The sequence below is a fragment of the Musca domestica genome, unplaced genomic scaffold, assembly GCF_030504385.1.
Source record: "Musca domestica strain aabys unplaced genomic scaffold, Musca_domestica.polishedcontigs.V.1.1 56, whole genome shotgun sequence".
Taxonomy (NCBI): Eukaryota; Metazoa; Arthropoda; class Insecta; order Diptera; family Muscidae; genus Musca; species Musca domestica.
Genome location: NW_026712356.1, coordinates 4,362,352 through 4,380,596, shown reverse-complemented (window position 1 = coordinate 4,380,596; position 18,245 = coordinate 4,362,352). Strand labels below are relative to the sequence as shown.

Below are 18,245 nucleotides of genomic sequence, written 5' to 3'. Positions count from 1 at the left end.
TTTTCGAATGCCACTGTCGATTAATACGAGCGGAGAGCGACCATCGGCTGTTATGGCAACCCACATCATCACCATGGCCGGCGGAGTAAGTTCTTGCACTTTTTGGAATTTCAATGACTTTACCCCGAGCTCATTTTTCAATATTTGCCGAATGGAATATTTCGATATGTTCAGATCACAATCCATTTTTCGGCCAATGCGACGCGGGTTTCGATCAAGTTGCTTCTTTACTTTTCTGATGTTTCTGTTTTCTTCCGTCCACTTCCTTGACGTCGGGCTACGCTACCAGTAACACGGTAACGAGGGACTTTACGAGACACAAAAGATTTATTAACATTTAAATGCTGAAATGCTCTAACGATAGCCACCTATTGTTTTTCTATCCAAATATAGAGAAATCACACCATCACGCTTGAATTCCATCACAAATACCTTTGTTTCTGGAAAATTCTCACCAAAATCCTTGTACGCTTGTAAACAATATAATGAGCTGTCACTGGAATAATTTTAACAGCTGTCGGACGAGTGGCTTAGAAATGACACCAGTCTGAAGTTGGTTGCAATTTTTTTACCTCTGTATTTCATAATTTTTCATCGTTTAAAGGAAGTTGGTAATCATTTTTTTAAAGAAGGATCAATAAGGCCTCTTTTTTAGTCCGCTTGAAGGTTAAGACCAATATACTCCCTATAATTTTCACTTCAATATTGCTGAAATTCAGGAATCTTAATTCGAAAATTTTCATGTTTCGAAGAAGCGAAAACTCTTCCCCTCCATTTTTTTACTTTTCGATGTAAACTTTCAAAACACCAATAAAGTTTTTTTAGCTCTACTTTCATAATCTGCTGAAATTTCTCCCTAATAATTGACAAAATTGAATTTTGTCTCATTTGTTGCTGTTTTATGTAAATACGGCCTTACACAGAACAATGTACATACGTTGTAAATAATGCAGCAGCATTTTAGGCGCAATGTTTTTAATTGTGTACACAAAACAAAATTTCCTTGGAATAAAATGCAATAGCCAACGGGCATTATTCATAGTTTTCAAAAATTATTATTTTTATTTTTTATATAAATTTGGATAATACTCCTATCTTGTTACCCAATTGCCTTTTTAAACCTTTCCGATGAGATTTACTAAGTAAGTTAATTTATATTTATTAACTAAAACGTTTTTTTGTATTTTTCCATTACAGGTTCTAATATAAAAGTCGCTTCGGCAATATTAAATTGTATATTAGCCCGTCAATTATGTTTTGAAGATCCCTCATGTTCAGCAATATTAGAAATAATACCCAGAGTATGCGGTCCAATACCAGGTAAGTTAAATTTATAATAAAAAATATGTAATTTCCTTAAATTTTTATACCCTCCACCATACTATGGAGGGTATATTAATAGTAAAACTAGTTAAAATAAAGTCTCCTATTTGGTTCAATTGTTGGGGGGTATAAAACTTTTTCCCATCTAACTTATCTTCGATTTGACATCTTTAAATTTAATAGCTTAAAGTTTAAGGACTATACAATCGAAATGTGTATTTAATATTGTCCATTGTAAATATTTTTGAATCATCAAATTTCATATTATATCTCTGACTCACCAATACAAAAATATGCATGTTTGTGCGTATGTTTTGTATACCATAAGCTATGAAAATATTATGGTTATGAGCTATGAAAATATGATGGTCTGCCTTTATGATGCCGTATTGCACACAACATAAATATTTTCTATTATTGGAAATTTTTACTGGCTCAAATGGTTTTCATATTATTTTCCGTACCGTAATGATATACCTAATAAGGTTGGTATTGCAATACACTATTGTTTAGCACGTTAGGATATATTAAAGGTAATTTTTATAGCCATAAAATTATCTGATACAGTGGTACCAGTAGAGGATATGCTATAGATTGTTTTATAAGACGACATATGTATCCAGAGGGTATACAGGGTGAGATAAAAAAACTGCACCCAAATTCAGACCGCTTTAATTTCTAAGCCCCTCGCTCGACAACTGTTAAAATTATTCCAGTAACAGCTCATTATATTGTTTACAAGTGTACAAAAGCATTTTGGTAAGCATTCTTCAGAAAAAAAGTTATTCGTGATGGAATTCAAGCATTTAAATGTGAATAGATCTTTTGTGTCACGTATCATCGCTCGTTACCGTGATACTGGTAACGTAGCCCGACGTCAAGGAAGTGGACGAAAGAAAACAGAAACATCAGCAGAAATTGTTCGAAAAGTAAAGAAGCGACTTGATCGAAACCCGCATCGCAGTGGCCGAAAAATGAGCTGAACATATCGCAATATTCCATTTGTCAAATATTGAAAAATGAGCTCGGGGTAAAGCCTTTGAAATTCCAAAAATTGCGAGAACTTACACCGCAACAGAAAGGGACTCAAAAGAGCTAAAGAGTTGCTTCGCTTGGCCGAAAGTGGTGAAGTGTCGAATTTGGTTATCTCCGATGAGAAAATATTCGTTGTCCAGCAGTTTGTAAACAAACAAAATGATCGTGTTTTCTTTCCAAAGAGGTCAGCTGAAAATGTGCACCTTCGGTTGGCCACCAGAACTCAAGCGCCGGTCATAGTGATGGCCGCCAAAACAGTCGATGGTCGCTCTCCGCTGGTATTAATCGGCCGTGGCATCAGAAAAAATGCCGAATATTGTCTCGAAAATATTCTGGAGGGTGTATTAAAGCCTTGGGCACGCAAACATTTTGGCCGCACCTTGGACATTCCAACAGGACTCAGGACTCAGCATCATCGCACTCAGCACTCGCAGCTCAAGAATGGTTACAAAATGAGGTTCCTCGCTTCATTTTAAGCGCAAAATGGCCACCTAAATCTCCGGATACCAATCCGTTGGACTATTGTGTCTGGAGAATTTTGGAAAGCAAGGTTGGCACTAACAAAATACTTAAGTGTCGCTAAAAAAATACTAAGCAAGCGCTATGCCGGGAATGGGCCAATATACCGCAGAACAACATTTGGGCATCTTGTGACGGTTTTATTGGCCGTTTGAATGCCATAATTCATGCCAAAGGTTACCAATTCGAACAAATCAAAACTTATTTTAAAATTTGATGCTATTTCCGACATTTTTTATTTTTATTCAATAAAATTAAAAAAATGTAAAAATTATGGCGTTTGACTTTGTTGAAGTTTTTTTATCTCACCCTGTACCTCCATATTTTAACCACATACATCAACGGTGACATCGTTATCAAATTTCAAGATTTTAGTTCTATTTCTTCACCCAATACCAAACTTAGTACCACTAAGTACTTTTCGAACAATTATAATACGCATTTGCATAACTGTTCCAGATCCCAACAGAGACCTCACTATCAAATTTCAATATAAATTCAGTGACCTTTAGTATTTTTCGTATAATTTTAGTACACATTTCCAAAACCACCTCTATATCTCAATTAAAAATGCAAACAAAGACCTCAATATCATGAGGACTCAACCTCTATTCCTTCACTCAATACCAAATTAAGTACTATTTAGTACTTTTCGACCAATTATTTTCAAAACCACCTCCATATTTCAACTACAGACACCAATAGTGACATCTATATATAAAATATCAGGATTCCAGTCTTTACCTTTGCCTTTACCTAATACCAAATTTAGTACTTTTCGCATTTCGAAATCACCACCATGTCTCAAACACAGATACCATCTGTAATCTAAATCTCAAATTTCAGAATTTTATCTCTAGCCCTTCACCCAATACCATATTTAGTACCATTCAGTATTTTTCGTACAATTATAGTACACATTTTCGAAACTAAATATATCCAAGCTACACTAAGCTAATTGTATCTAATTGTACCAAATATAGTACTTTTTAGTACTTTTTGTGCACATCTTTATCATAAAACTACCAATACAAAATTCCAGCTTCATCCGTTTACCCATCTATCCTGCACTCCATTAGTCAGTTATTAGGGATGAGAATGCCAAATCTAAAAATTCTATTTGTCCAATACAAAGTATTAAATTTTTAGTAGATTTCAACCAAACCAAACCTGGCTCTCGTGAAAAATTTCAAGATTCTCCATTCCATTCTCGCACCTGTAAAAATTTCCAAATTTCCTGTTAACTGTTTCAAATATAGTACCATTTAGTACAGTTCGTTTAGAACACATTTCCAAAGCCATATTCACATATCAAACTTACTTTCTAACCTTGATTCTCCAAATTCCAAATTCCAAGTTTTTATCCCTATCCGTTCACATAACAAAGACCTAAAATGGTAAAGACTAGACAAAATGCATTTTGAGCAAATGGTTTGTGTCTATACTATTCAGATAACAGCTCATGACAGGACCGTGTTAATATAAAAAAACCCATTTATAGAAATATAAGACAAACAAAAATTTGAAAAATCCAAAAATTGGGTTTCAAAATTTTACTCCATAGACTTTCCCAGTTAATTGCATATTGCCTAAGCGGTTTTAATCGCTTAACATTGCTAACTATGTTGTTACGATATCATAACAACAGAGGCATTTTCACAGGGTTGCCATATCTTGACTCTGTCTTGTCCCATCTTTACACTTCTATGTCTTTGCACATAATACCAAATGGTACCATTTTAAAACTTTTCGTAACCTTTCGAAATTTCAAAAAACCCTTATATATTTATCCCGCACTTTCTTGCTCATTTAGTTTGTCCAAAACAAGGTATTAAATTTTTAGTACATTTTAATACTGTTCCCATTTAGCACGAATTTACAAAACCCATCCTTATTACACGCCAATACTCCAAAACTGGCCCTCGTGCAAAATTGCAAGATTTTAGCTTCAGTCGTTTCGTCTGAGCGTTGATTCCTAGTCAGTTTGTGTAGGAGATACCCGAAGGAGTGGACCAATATTGTCCATTCTCGATCCTCAATGTGATACAGTGTCCAAAATGTTTGCCGGACAACCAGAGAGATATTTTTCATTTTCGACCTAACCTCCCTCACAAATATCTTGTCCACCATATATCCATAATGATATGCCAACATGCCTTAATATCCCCCTTTCCAACCCACTGTCAACAACAACAACAACGAAAGTACCTTGTCAGCAAATTATAGTTTTGTATATGGCCAGAAAATTACTTATCCTATCAATAGGTAGGTCTTCGTCGTAAGTACATAACCATTATAAATATTTACCTTTACTGCTAAGCCATTTCCGAGGAAAGTTCTATGATTATTATTTAAATATTTGTCGATTTCTAAATGGTATTTGTTGATATTTTGTATTTAACAAACAACAGCAAGGAACACGTTTACTCCGGCACACGGACTCCTGGACTTGCTTGTGAAAATGAGCAATACGAAAAATGGATTTTGTTGTCGTCATTACTTCGAATACCTACCAGGAGCCATTAAGAAATGGCTGTTGCCATTTTTTTCTTGGTTATGGGTGTTGTATTCGTTGTAATAAGTATATCAAAGTAGTTGCTGTTGTTGTTGACAACTTGAAGTGAAATATGTATGCATGTGTATGCCTACAATGTATATGACACACCCTGTGTCTCCGACGAAACTTTCGTTTACTTTTGTTCGAGACCACAATTAATTTAATTAAGGAACACCACAAATGCCAAAAATTCCACTTTGTTTTTAAGCACTGCACTTCATGATGATGGCGATGTTGTTGTTGATGGTAGCGGTGTTGGATTTTCGTTCGCTGGTCCTTCTTTGAGCAGAGAAGCAGTTAAGGAAGCAAAAGTCAGAACACATAAAACGCTTTACTTTTCATGATAATAAATTTCTGGATTAAACTTAAACCGCCTCTCAGAGCGTTAAAGTGAACTATAAAGAAAAGTAATTGTGCAAAATTTCCGCAACCTTTATTTATATTCACTTTTGCAAGAGTTTCATAGGAGGAAATTCAAAGGAGATTCTTTTCAACTTCTATAAGTAGTATTCAATGAGGAGACCAAGGAGTCTTCTCTGAGACGACCAAATAGTCTTCTCTGAGAAGACCATGGAGCCTTGTGTGTGAAGATTAAGGGGTCTTTTGTGACAAGACGACCACGGAGACTAAGTAGTCTTCTCTAAGAAGCCTAAGAAGTTTTCTCTGATAAGCCTAAGTAGTTTTCTATAAAAAGCCTGCATATCCTTCTCTAAGAAGCCTATGTAGTTTTCTCTGAGGAAACCAAATAGTCTTCTATGAGAAGACCAAATAGTCTTCTATGAGAAGACCAAATAGTCTTCTATGAGAATACCAAGTAGTCTTCTCTGAGAAACCTAAGTAGTCTTCTCTGAGAAGTCTAAGATGTCTTCTCTGAGAAGATTATAACGTTTTCTCAGAGAAGCCTAAGTAGTCTTCACTGAGAAGACCAAGGAGTCTTCTCTGAGAAGACCATGGAGCCTTGTTTGTGAAGATTAAGGGGTCTTCTGTTTCAAGACCACGGATTCTGCTCTGATACGACCACGGAGACTAAGTAGTCTTCTCTAAGAAGCCTAAGAATTTTTCTATGATAATCCTAAGCAGTTTTCTATAAAAAGCTTGCGTATCCTTCTCTAAGTAGCCTATGTAGTCCTAACTGAGAAGCCTAAGAAGTCTCCTCTGAGAAGCTTAAGTAGTTTTCTCTGAGAAGACCAAGTGGTCTTCTATAAGAAGTAATCTTCTATGAGAAGACCAAATAGTGTTCTATGAGAAGACCAAATAGTCTTCTATGAGAAGACCAAATAGTCTTTTATGAGAAGACCAAGTAGTCTTCTCTGAGAAACGTAAGTAGTCTTTTCTGAGAAGCCTATGTAATATTCTCTGAGAAGCCTAAGAAGTTTTCTCTGAGAAGCCCAGGTAGTCTTCTCTGAGAAGTTTAAGAAGTCTTCTTTGAGAAGCCCTTGTAGTCTTCTCTTAGAAGCCCAGGCAGTCTTCTATGAGAAGACCAAATAGTCTTCTATGAGAAGACCATCTAGTCTTCTCTGACCAAGTAGTCTTCTCTGAGAAGCCTAAGTAGTCTTCTCTGAGAAGCCTATATAGTTTTCTCTGAGAAGACCAAGTAGTACTCTATGAGAAAACCAAATAGTCTTCTATGAGAAGACCAAGTATTCTTCTCAGAGAAGCCTAAGTTATCTTCTCTGCGAAACGTAAGTAGCCTTCTCTGAGAAACGTTAGTAGTCTTCTCTGAGAAACGTAAGTAGTTTCTCTGAGAAGCCTAAATAGACTTCTCTGAGAAGCCTAAGTAGTCTTCTCTGAGAAGCCTAAGTAGTCTTCTCTGACAAGCCTGTGTAGTCTTCTCTGAGAAGTTTAAGAAGTTTTCTCAGAGAAGCCTAAGTAGTCTTCACTGAGAAGCCTAAGTAGTCTTCTCTGAGAAGACCATAGAGCTTTGTCTGTGAAGATTAAGGGGTCTTCTGTTTCAAGACCACGGATTCTGCTCTGATACGACCACGGAGACTAAGTAGTCTTCTCTAAGAAGCCTAAGAATTTTTCTCTGATAAGCCTAAGTAGTTTTCTATAAAAAGCCTGCGTATCCTTCTCTAAGTAGCCTATGTAGTCTTCTCTGAGAAGCCTAAGAAGTCTCCTCTGAGAAGCTTAAGTAGTTTTCTCTGAGAAGACCAAGTGGTCTTCTATAAGAAGACCAAGTAATCTTCTATGAGAAGACCAAATAGTCTTCTATGAGAAGACCAAGTAGTCTTCTACGAGAAGACCAAATAGTGTTCTATGAGAAGCCCAAATTAGCTTCTATGAGAAGACCTTCAACTCTTCTATGAGAAGACCTCTTCTGTGAGAACATCTCATGACCTCTCCTATGAGAAGACCTTAAGCTCTTCTCTGAAAAGACATTCTGCTATTTAATAATAACACCTTTTGCTTTTCTTTGCTAAGAGAGTACTTTGGGATGACCTAATTTTAATATTTAAGTTAAGTTAAATTTTAAGTTATTTTAACACAGAACTTTTGTGAAGAAAGTTTTTTTTTTTAAATATAGTAAAAGCCCATGCTTTCTAAACACACTTAAGACATATGGTCTTATTCTCATAGTTATTTAAAACGACATCCAAAGTCTAAACTTCTCCTACTCATGAGTCGCCCTATTTGAGTGTTGAATATTTGCATGAACTTTAATGAAAAAGAAAAAAACTACTTTAAAACCTCCTTGAACTTGCGAAGAGGATTTCACACACTTGCACAGGCATATAAATATAACAATGAAGGGTTACACGTATAAAAAAAAAAAACAACAAAAACAGCGATGAAACAACCAAAGAAACATTCTCACGAATCCTTTTTTATGTTGTGTATTTGTATTTAAATCAACATGGGTATGTGTGTGTGTATGTTGGTGCAAAGGATAACCGTAGTGAATGTGTTGCGTTTTTTAATGTATATGTGTGTCTGTTGTTTGCCTTTATGCCATGTTGCAGAACCGTGTGCGTTGTCGTCACATTAGCACAACATGTGGTCCATAAAAGTCCTCTTTGTTTTGGCCAACCACTTTTGTGGATGGCCCGTGTGGGGGGGCTTTGCCCAGTCAAAACACTGGCAATGATGCCCACAGTTATTTATGTCACATACGTTGTTGTTGTTGCTTTTGTTGTGGTTTGTTGCATACTGTGAGCTGATATGGAAAATAAAAAAACAAAAACAGCAACAACAACACCAAGTCGAACATCACTCAAACATATGTTCCATGTCATAAAACCTTTTATTTGGCGGTCGTGAAAGTTGTCATTATTGAAGTGAAAGCCTGTAGTGCTAATTTATGCAGACAGTAGGGAATGAAATTAAATGTGTCACTTTGTAAAAAAAATAGTATATTGGAGGAACCTTAAAATGTAAGGGTTGGCGTATTCGTTTCAAATGAATGTGCTTTGATTTTTCCACTTTCGGCGACCGATTTTACCTTTTTGGAGGGTTGAATGTGATTTTCAAGCGATGTGTGACTCATCTGAGTATTTGTAATATTTATGATATCCATATAAAATATTACAACACCAAATAAAAAAAAATAAGATTTATGTTATTCATGGAGTCGGGTCGGTTTTTGGCAGAGGGGTTAGGCGCTGCAAATAAATTTTATTTTATCATAAATATTATTTGCCTTGTTTCACTTACACGAGTGCAATTAATTATCGGAAGACAGAATATAAAAATATAACATATACTTATCGTGGTTTGTAATTGGAATTTGCTGATCAAGAGGAATGTTAACCTCATGATATTAGGAACTGTTGCGAGATAAGGAAAAAGCACCGCTTTTATATAAAACATTTCAGCAAGCAATGGCTATAGTTGGGCAGAATGACCATGTAATATTCTACACCGCTATAATTTTTGACAGTCTATGTGGAATTGTAAGCCTCTTAGTCTATGTAGCCTTTTTGAGAATGAACGTATCCCTTAAGGTATATGATTGTCATATCCACTACTTAGAAAATCATTCCAAATATCAAGGTTTGTTCTCTCATTTTCAATTACTCTGTGCACCATAAAAAATAATTACGAGTAAACCTCAGCAGGTTAAAAAGTATAGTAAAAAAAGGAAATTTTCATACTAAGAATCCTCGAAATTGGGGCATTATAGGTATATAGTGTCTTTAACAATATTGTAGGTAAAAATAAAAAGAATATTTTTTTAGACAATGTTAACCCTCAAGCGAGTCAACAAAGGGGTATTTTTTCCATTTTTAAAAATATGGGCAAAAACCCCCTTTAAGGGGGTACAAAATTATTTCTCATAAAATTCCACTATGGGTCCGAAAAAATGTCAATAATCTAATTCTTACTAAAGCGGCAGAAAGTCATATACAGGGTGAGATAAAAAAATGCAAAAAAGTCAAACGCCATGCTTTTTAGATTTTTTTAAAAATTCTATTGAATGAAAGCAAAGAATGTCGGAAATAGCGTCACATTTTAGAATAAGTTTAGATTTGTTCGAATTGGTCACCTTTGGCACGAACTATGACCTTCAAACGGCCAATAAAACTGTCACATGCTGCCCGAATGTTGCTCTGCGGCATTTTGGCCCATTCCCGGCGAAGCGCTTGTTTGTGGTGATCGACACTTTGGTATTTTTTTGTGCCAACCTTGCTTTCCAAAATACTCCTGTACAACGAATTCGTATCCGGAAATTTTGGTGACCATTGTGTACTGGAAATGAAGCGAGGAACCTCATTTTGTAACCAAGGGTCTGCGGCCAAAATGTTTGTGCCCAAGTCTTTTATACACCCTTCAGAATACTTTCGCGATAATATTCGGCATTTATTCGAGCGGAGAGCAACCATCGGCTGTTATGGCGGCCCACACCAACACCATGGCCGGCGCTTGAGTTCTGGTGGCCAACCGAAGGTGCACATTTTCAGCAGACCTCTTTGACAAGTAAAAACGTTTGTTTGTTTACAAACTGATGGACAAATAATGTTTTCTCATCGGCAGTACATCACTTTCGGCCAAGCGAAGCGACTATTTAGCTCTTTTGAGTATATTTTCTTTCTGTTGCGGTGTAAGTTCTTGCACTTTTTGGAATTTCCATGGCTTTATCCATCACTAGAGCTCATTTTCAACATTTGCGAATGGAATATTGCGATATGTTCAGTTCAAGACCCATTTTTCGTCCACTGCGGCGCGGGTTTCGATCAAGTCGATCCTTTATTTTTCGAATCATTTCTGCTGATGTTGCTGGTTTCTTTCGTCCACTTCCTTGGCGTCGGGCTACACTACCAGTATCACGGTAACGAGCGATGGTACGAGACACAAAAGATTTATTCACATTTAAATGCTGGAGTACTCTAACGATAGCCACTTGTGGGTTTGCAGCCAAATAAAAAGAAATCACACTATCAGGCTTGAATTCCATCACGAATAACTTTTTTTCTGAAAAATTCTCACCAAAATGCTTTTGAACGATTGTAAACAATATAATGAGCTGTCACTGGAATAATTTTAACAGCGGTCGGACGAGTGACTTAGAAATGACAGCAGTCAGAATTTGGTTGCGGTTTTTTCATCTCACCCTGTACACCCTCAGTAGTTATATGGAAGAGGGTATAAAAATACTGCTGAAATCATAAAAATAACGCATATAGTGAGTTGCCGTTATATTGGGACCTGTGCGAAGAGTGGATCCGCATAGGCAATTTTTTCTCATAGTCCATTACGATATTCAAATACGAAACTAGAAACTATTACGATTAATAATGACGCTAAATTCATAAAAATACTGAATATAATGAGATACCGTTATATGGCAGCTATACTTAGACTTGGACTTGCAGAAATAATTTTCTTGTTGTACCAATCCTGAACCTCAAATACGAAACTTGAAGGAATTCCCGTGAAAAATGCCACTATTATATATGGACTATCTGAAGACCTGGGCCAGCATATGCAATATTCCTCATTGGCTTTAGTACCCATTAGAAATTTAAAATTGCAAATTTGAAACATTGTTTCAAATCATCAAAATATCGAATATTGGGAGGTACAGATATATGGGGACCATATCAAAACTTTAACCTACATTAACAGTTCTATGCAAGGATGTTTATTACATAATAGGAATATATACTGTCAATTTACAGCAAAATTTTGGTTAAAATTGTGACTAAAGCTGCCACAAAAACCTTAAAATTATATGGGGGCAATATCAAACATATATAGCCCATTTTCAATACCAAAAGTCCTGCAGAGTCTAAAAAGTGTAATGAAAATGTAAATTGCCGAATTAATAAAGAAGAAATTAAAAATTACAATATTTCACAATGTTTCAGTCTTTACACTCACCTTTTGTTAATTTAAAAATAACTAAAAAAAAACAACCCTTTGCTTAAGTGTCGAAATGACATTGAATGGCAATTAAAAGGCCATAAAGTCATTTAAATGATTCCAAATAACTCACACCTTGATGGGTTCTCTCCCCCCTTTTTTTTCTCTCTCTCTTTCCATCTCACTACACCTTTTTTTGGGTTATAAACTTAACGCCACATTCAAAAATGCCGGCTATTAACATTTGACATTTTGATTCGTTTTTAATTATGGCCATTAATTAGATAGGTCAATGCAATATTCCAATATGGTTTTCATATTTATCAGGGAATGTCATCATAATGGTCATGGGACTGATACCCTGTGTCCCCCCCCTGCACCCATTTGACCACTTTTGTCTATGCCTATCGATGTCGGGCAATGATATATCGTTTTGACCATTACATTTTTCGGTCAATCGATTAGGGAGTGTGTATGTGTGAGTGAGTGAGAGAGTGTGCAGTGACATTGCGGCCTGTTTCCTACTCTCAATTATGGATGTTACAATAAATGCTTTGAACATTAGAAAATTGAGATGATATCATTTATTATGACTGACAAGTGGTTACAAATACACTCATCAAACGAGTGGTTGGGGGGCATTTTGTGCGAGAGCTAAGAGGAAAATGTGTAAATGCACCTTTGACAAGGTTCGAGGGTGGGTAATTTGTCTTAGAAGGACGGGAACATCGATTCTACTAAGAGCAAAATAATTTTTAATTTGAAATTGGCTTTATAATTTATCATTGTTTCCCCATAAAAAGTTTTCAGAAAAAATTATCTAGAAATTTTAGATTGCTTAGAGTTGCATGCTTTGGAAACATTTTTTTTTAAATTAAATTGAGTTTAGAAATCTCATTGCAAATTTCCCCAAATTATTAAACCCCCTTCGTGCGACACGTACATTGCTGTTACCCAAATTGCCATTTATATGATATATTATGTTGAACAAAATTTTGTTAAAGTTTTATGGTCAGAGATTTTTGTGTCCATCCTCTTCTCCTTTCCACTTTGCTTTTGATTTGCCAGTTAAGCTACTGTTTTTTCGGTCCTAACCATAAATGATGAATAAACTCCAAACAACTGGGCATGTACAAATGATGATTATGATGCAAAAGAAGATGTATTTTTTTGAAAAAGATGTTGGTAAAAAAGGATATAAATTGTCAGAAAACAAATCACATCATAAATACTCTTAATGTTCGAAGGACAACATTTTGGAATCGTTTGTGAACAGTTATCAGATAAAATAATATTATTTATTGGAACTATATTTATCTTTAAATTGTAGAAGGGCCATATAATAATTATTCTAAGAACAATATTAAGTGGATAACCTCAAAATTTCTAAAATGTGTTTATTGTGATAATAAAACAAGTAAAAAAGCAGTAAGTTTGGCCGGGTCGAACTTTAAATACCCTCCAGCACTTAGAACGAATTTGACAATTCTCAAAAACAATAAGATCCGTTAAAAATGCTGTTAAAATCTTAAAAATAGCGAATGTAGTTATTATATTAGGGCCTATACGACGGCATAGATCTGCATAGGTAACTTTTGTCATAAGTCATTTCAATATTCAAATGCGAAACATAAAAAAAATCGGTTATTAATGTAGCTAAAATCATCAAAATACCGAATATCGGGAGATACTGTTATATGGGGGCTGTACGAAGACATGGACCTGTACAGACAATCTCCTGTCATAGACTTTAGTATCCATTACGAACTTCAAATACCAAATTTGAAACAATTCCGGTGAATAATATCGCTAAAATGATCAAAATACGGGGCTATACCAAAACGTGGACCTACATGACTCATTTTCAATACCAAAAGTCCGGCTACATTTGAGTAAAAATTTATTAATCTACTTCATTTTGTTCGAACAGACGGACGAACATCGCTAAATCGACATAGAATTTTATGCTGATCAAGAATATATACTTTGTTGGATCTAAAATGTATATTTCGAGGTGTTACAAACGGAATGACAAACTTAATATACCGTCCCTACTATAATGGAACTGTCGATTTAGTAAGGCCTGTCAGTCTGACCGACCGACTGTGGAAATCTCTATAGGTTCAGAAAGAAATGAATTAGGTTGATAATATTTTACTCAGGTGGGGTTTAGGGACAATTATAGTACACATTTCCAAATCCACTTATATCTCAATCCCATACCCAACGGTGTTCGTAATATCAAATTTCTTAATATCAGATCTATTCCTTCACCCAAAACCAAATTTAGTGCCATTTAGTAGTTTTCGCACAATAATAGTACCCATTTCCAAAATCACCTCCATATCTTAATTCAATATAACAATAGATACCTCAATATAAAATGTCGGCATTTTAGCTCTATACATTAACTTAATACAAAACCAGTAAAGAAAGCTCAAAAGTCGGGCTGGGCCGACTTTATGATACCCTACACCACTATGCATATTTAGTACAGCTCTCGTAAAAAGGTTTATACAGGGCATTTCAGAGCTCTAAGAGATATTTGGTACAAAATCAAAATCTATCTAATTCTATCGTGCATTTTACGAACTATAGCTATCTCTGAACCGGGTTTCTCCAAATTTTACGTATTAGCTTCTAGACTGAATTCGGTCTTATGTACGAAAATTCTGGTGATTTGGGCTGATATTGACCATTTAGTGCATATTTAACCTGAAATCGGATGAAGATATATATGGGAGCTATATCCAAATCTGAACCGATTTCGATAAAATTTAAAACAGCTATTCCTGTGCTCCATCTAATACCTGGTACCAAATATCACGGTTGTGGAGTGAATATTACGAATGTATGGGACTAAAACACTAAATCGGATGAAACATATATATGGTTGCTATATCTGGTGCACAATTAACCCGAAATCGGATGAAGATATATATGGGAGCTATATCCAAATCTGAACCGATTTCGATCAAATTACAAACAGCTATTTCTGAGCTGTATCTTATATCTGGTACCAAATATCATTCTTGTGGAGTGCATATTACGAATGTGAGAGGCTTAAACACCAAATCGGATAAAACATATATATGGGAGCTATAGCTGTTTCTGAACCGATTTTCTCCAAATTTGTTGTATTTGCTTTAAGGCTAATCTCGGTCACATGTGCCAAAATTCGGGCCATTTGGGCTGATATTGGCCATTTGGTGGTTAATTAACCCGAAATCGGATGAAGATATATATGGGAGCTATATCCAAATCTGAACCGATTTCGATAAAATTTAAAACAGCTATTCCTGTGCTCCGTCATATACCTGGTACCAAATACCACGGTTGTGGAGTGCATAAGAGGAATGTGAGGGACTTAAACACCAAATCGGATAAAACATATATATGGGAGCTATAGCTATATCTGAACCGATTTTCTCCAAATTTGATATACTTGCTTCTAGGCCGAACTCGGTTGGGTGTGCCAAAATTCAGGTAATTTGGACTGATAGACATTTGGTGCACATTTAACCCGAAATCGGATGAAGATATATATGGGAGCTATATCTAAATTTAATCCGATTCTCACCAATTTCAATAGGGTTCGTCCTTGGGCCAAAAAAAATATTGTTTGAAAAATTTAATCTCAATCGGGTAATAAATGCGACCTGCATTTTGTTCACAAGAATACATGGACAGACGGACGGACAGACGGACTGACATGCATAAATCGACTCAGAAAGTGATTCTATGAAGGGTCTATCTCGTTTCCTTCTCCATGTTACAAACAAATGCACAAAGACATAATACCCTTACCACTATGTGGTGTAGGGTATAATGAAGTACCATTTAGTACTTTTCGTACAATTATAGTGCACATTTCCAAAACCACGACCATATCAAATTTTGAGATTCCAGCTCTATCCCTTCTCCCATTAACCAATTAAGTACCACTTAGTACTTTTCGGAGAGTTATAGCACACATTTTCAATACCACCATCATATCTTAACCACATACACCAACAGTGCCATTCATAAAAAATTTCAGGATTTCAGCTCTATTTCTTCAACCAATAGCCAATTTACAAATCAAGACCAAATCTCTATTTCAGATACCAACAGACAACTCAATAACAAATTTCGTGATCTTAGCTCTATATATTAACCTAATACGAATTTTAGTACGATTAGGTACTTTTCGTACAATTTGTAGTACACATTTCCAAAACCACCCCCAAATTAGATCTAAATATCAAGTTTAAGGATTCTAGTTTTATGCCTTCATCCAATACCGAATTTACTACCATTTAGTACTTTCCATACAGTTATAGTGTGCATTTTCAATCCAATCACCAAATCTCAACCTTAGATACCAACAATTATCCAAATATCAAATTTTATCTCTATCGCTTCAACAAATACCAACTTTAGTACAATTTAGTACTTTTCGTACAATTATAGTACACATTTCCAAAATCACCTATATATCTTAAAGGCACCAATAATGACCTCATCATCAAATTTCCGGATTTCAGCTCCATTCCTTCACCCAATACCAAATTACGTATTCCTTTTCGGGGAATTAAAATACACATTCCCAAAATCACCTCCATATTTAATTTCTAAACACCAAGGGAGACCTCAATATCATTTCAGAATTGCAGCCCTATCCCTTCACTAAATTTTGTATTTTATGTACAAATATGTATAGGACGCATTTCCAAACCATCGCCGAATTTCAAACACAGTACCATTCAGTAATTTTCGTACAATTATGATAGCCGAAGCCGCTTCCATATGTATAGGCTACTTATGAACAGCAACCGTAATAAACATTTTTAGATTACAAGCACAAACTGTACCCAATATACAGGGTAAGATAAAAAAACTGCAACAAAGTCGAACGCTATAAATTTTACATTTTTTTTAAATTTTATTGAATGAAACCAAAAAATGTCGGAAATAGCATCAACTTTTAGAATAAGTTTAGATTTGTTTGAATTGGTCACCTTTGGCACGATTTATGGCCTTCAAACGGCCAATGAAACCGTCACACGCTGCCGAATGTTGCTCTGCTGTATTTTGGTTCATTCCGGGGAAGCGCTTGCTTGAGGTGATCGACACTTTTGTATTTTTCAGTGTCAACCTTGCTTCCAAAAATACTATAGACACAATAGTCCAACGGATTGGTATCCGGAGATTTTGGTGGTCATTGTGCCCTGGAAATGAAGCGAGGAACCTCATTTTGTAACCATTCTTGAGTGGCGCGTGGTGAGTGCGATGGTGCTGAGGTCCGAGCCAAAAAGTTTTCGTGCCCAAGGCTTTAATACACCCTCCAGAATATTTTCGCGATAATATTCGGCATTTATTCTGATGCCACGGTCGATTAATAATAGTGGAGAGCGACCATCGACTGTTATAGTGGCCCACACCATCACCATGGCCTGTGCTTGAGTTCTGGTGGCCAACCGAAGGTACACATTTTCAACTGACTTCTTTGGCAAGTAAATACGATCATTTTGTTTGTTTACAAACTGCTGGACAACGAAAGTTTTCTCATCGGGGAAAACCAAATTCGGCAGTTCACTACTTTCGGCCAAGCGAAGCAACTCTTTAGCTCTTTTGAGTCTATTTATACCCTACACCACAAGGTGGTCAGGGTATTATGTCTTTGTGCATTTGCTTTTAACAGGCAAAAGGAAACGAGATAGACCCATAGTTCCTTTTGATGATCTGCATAGAATCAAATTCTGAGTCGATTTATGCATGTCCGTCCGTCCGTCTGTCCGTCTGTAAACAAAGTACAGTTCGCATTTATTGCCCTATCCAGATGAAATTTTGCACATATCATTTGTTTGGCCCTAGGACAAACCCTATTGAAATTGGAGATAATCGGTCAAAATTTAGATATAGCTCCCATATATATCTTCGTCCGATTTGCCGTTTTTTGTGCACCAAACGTCTAATATTTGTCCAAATAGTATTAAATTTTGCACATACAACCAAATTGGGCCTAAAAATAAGTATGCCAAATTTGATCAAAATCGGTTCAGATATAGCCATAGCTCCCATATTTAATATTCATCCGATTTGTTATATTTGTTACCCACAGCCGTAATATGCACTCCGTAACAACGATTTTCAGGGAAATATATCAAATACCACTCAGAAATATCTTTTCCAAATTTCATCGAGATCGGTTCCGATTTGGATATAGCTCCCATATATATCTTTATCCGATTTCAAATTAATTGTGCACCAAATGGGCAATACAAGTCCGAATTTAAAATATTCAAATGCTTCGGCATATTGAGTCTTGTGAACTTTAAATTATAATTATAATCGTAGCGTGTATGATTGAACTCTCCCATAAAAACTTTTAATTGTTATGTGGAGCTCTACTAAATTAGCAAAGTGGTGTAGGGTATAATAAAGTCGGCCCCGCCCGACTTTAAGACTTTCTTTACTGGTTTCTTTGTGTTTAAATGCTGGAGTAATCCAACGATAGCCACTTGTGGTT

The 18,245-nt window shown here is 35.8% G+C and overlaps 1 protein-coding gene across 3 annotated transcripts in view; it reads left to right on the top strand.

Annotated features, from left to right (window-relative positions):
• LOC105262498 (uncharacterized) overlaps positions 1-18,245 on the top strand; it is a 433,330-nt gene that overhangs the window by 258,505 nt on the left and 156,580 nt on the right. For all 3 annotated transcript variants that reach the window (XM_059128635.1, XM_059128637.1, XM_059128636.1), the window contains exon 2: positions 1,198-1,320. In XM_059128635.1, the coding sequence (XP_058984618.1) occupies positions 1,198-1,320 (123 nt within the window). The remainder of the gene's footprint in view (positions 1-1,197; positions 1,321-18,245) is intronic.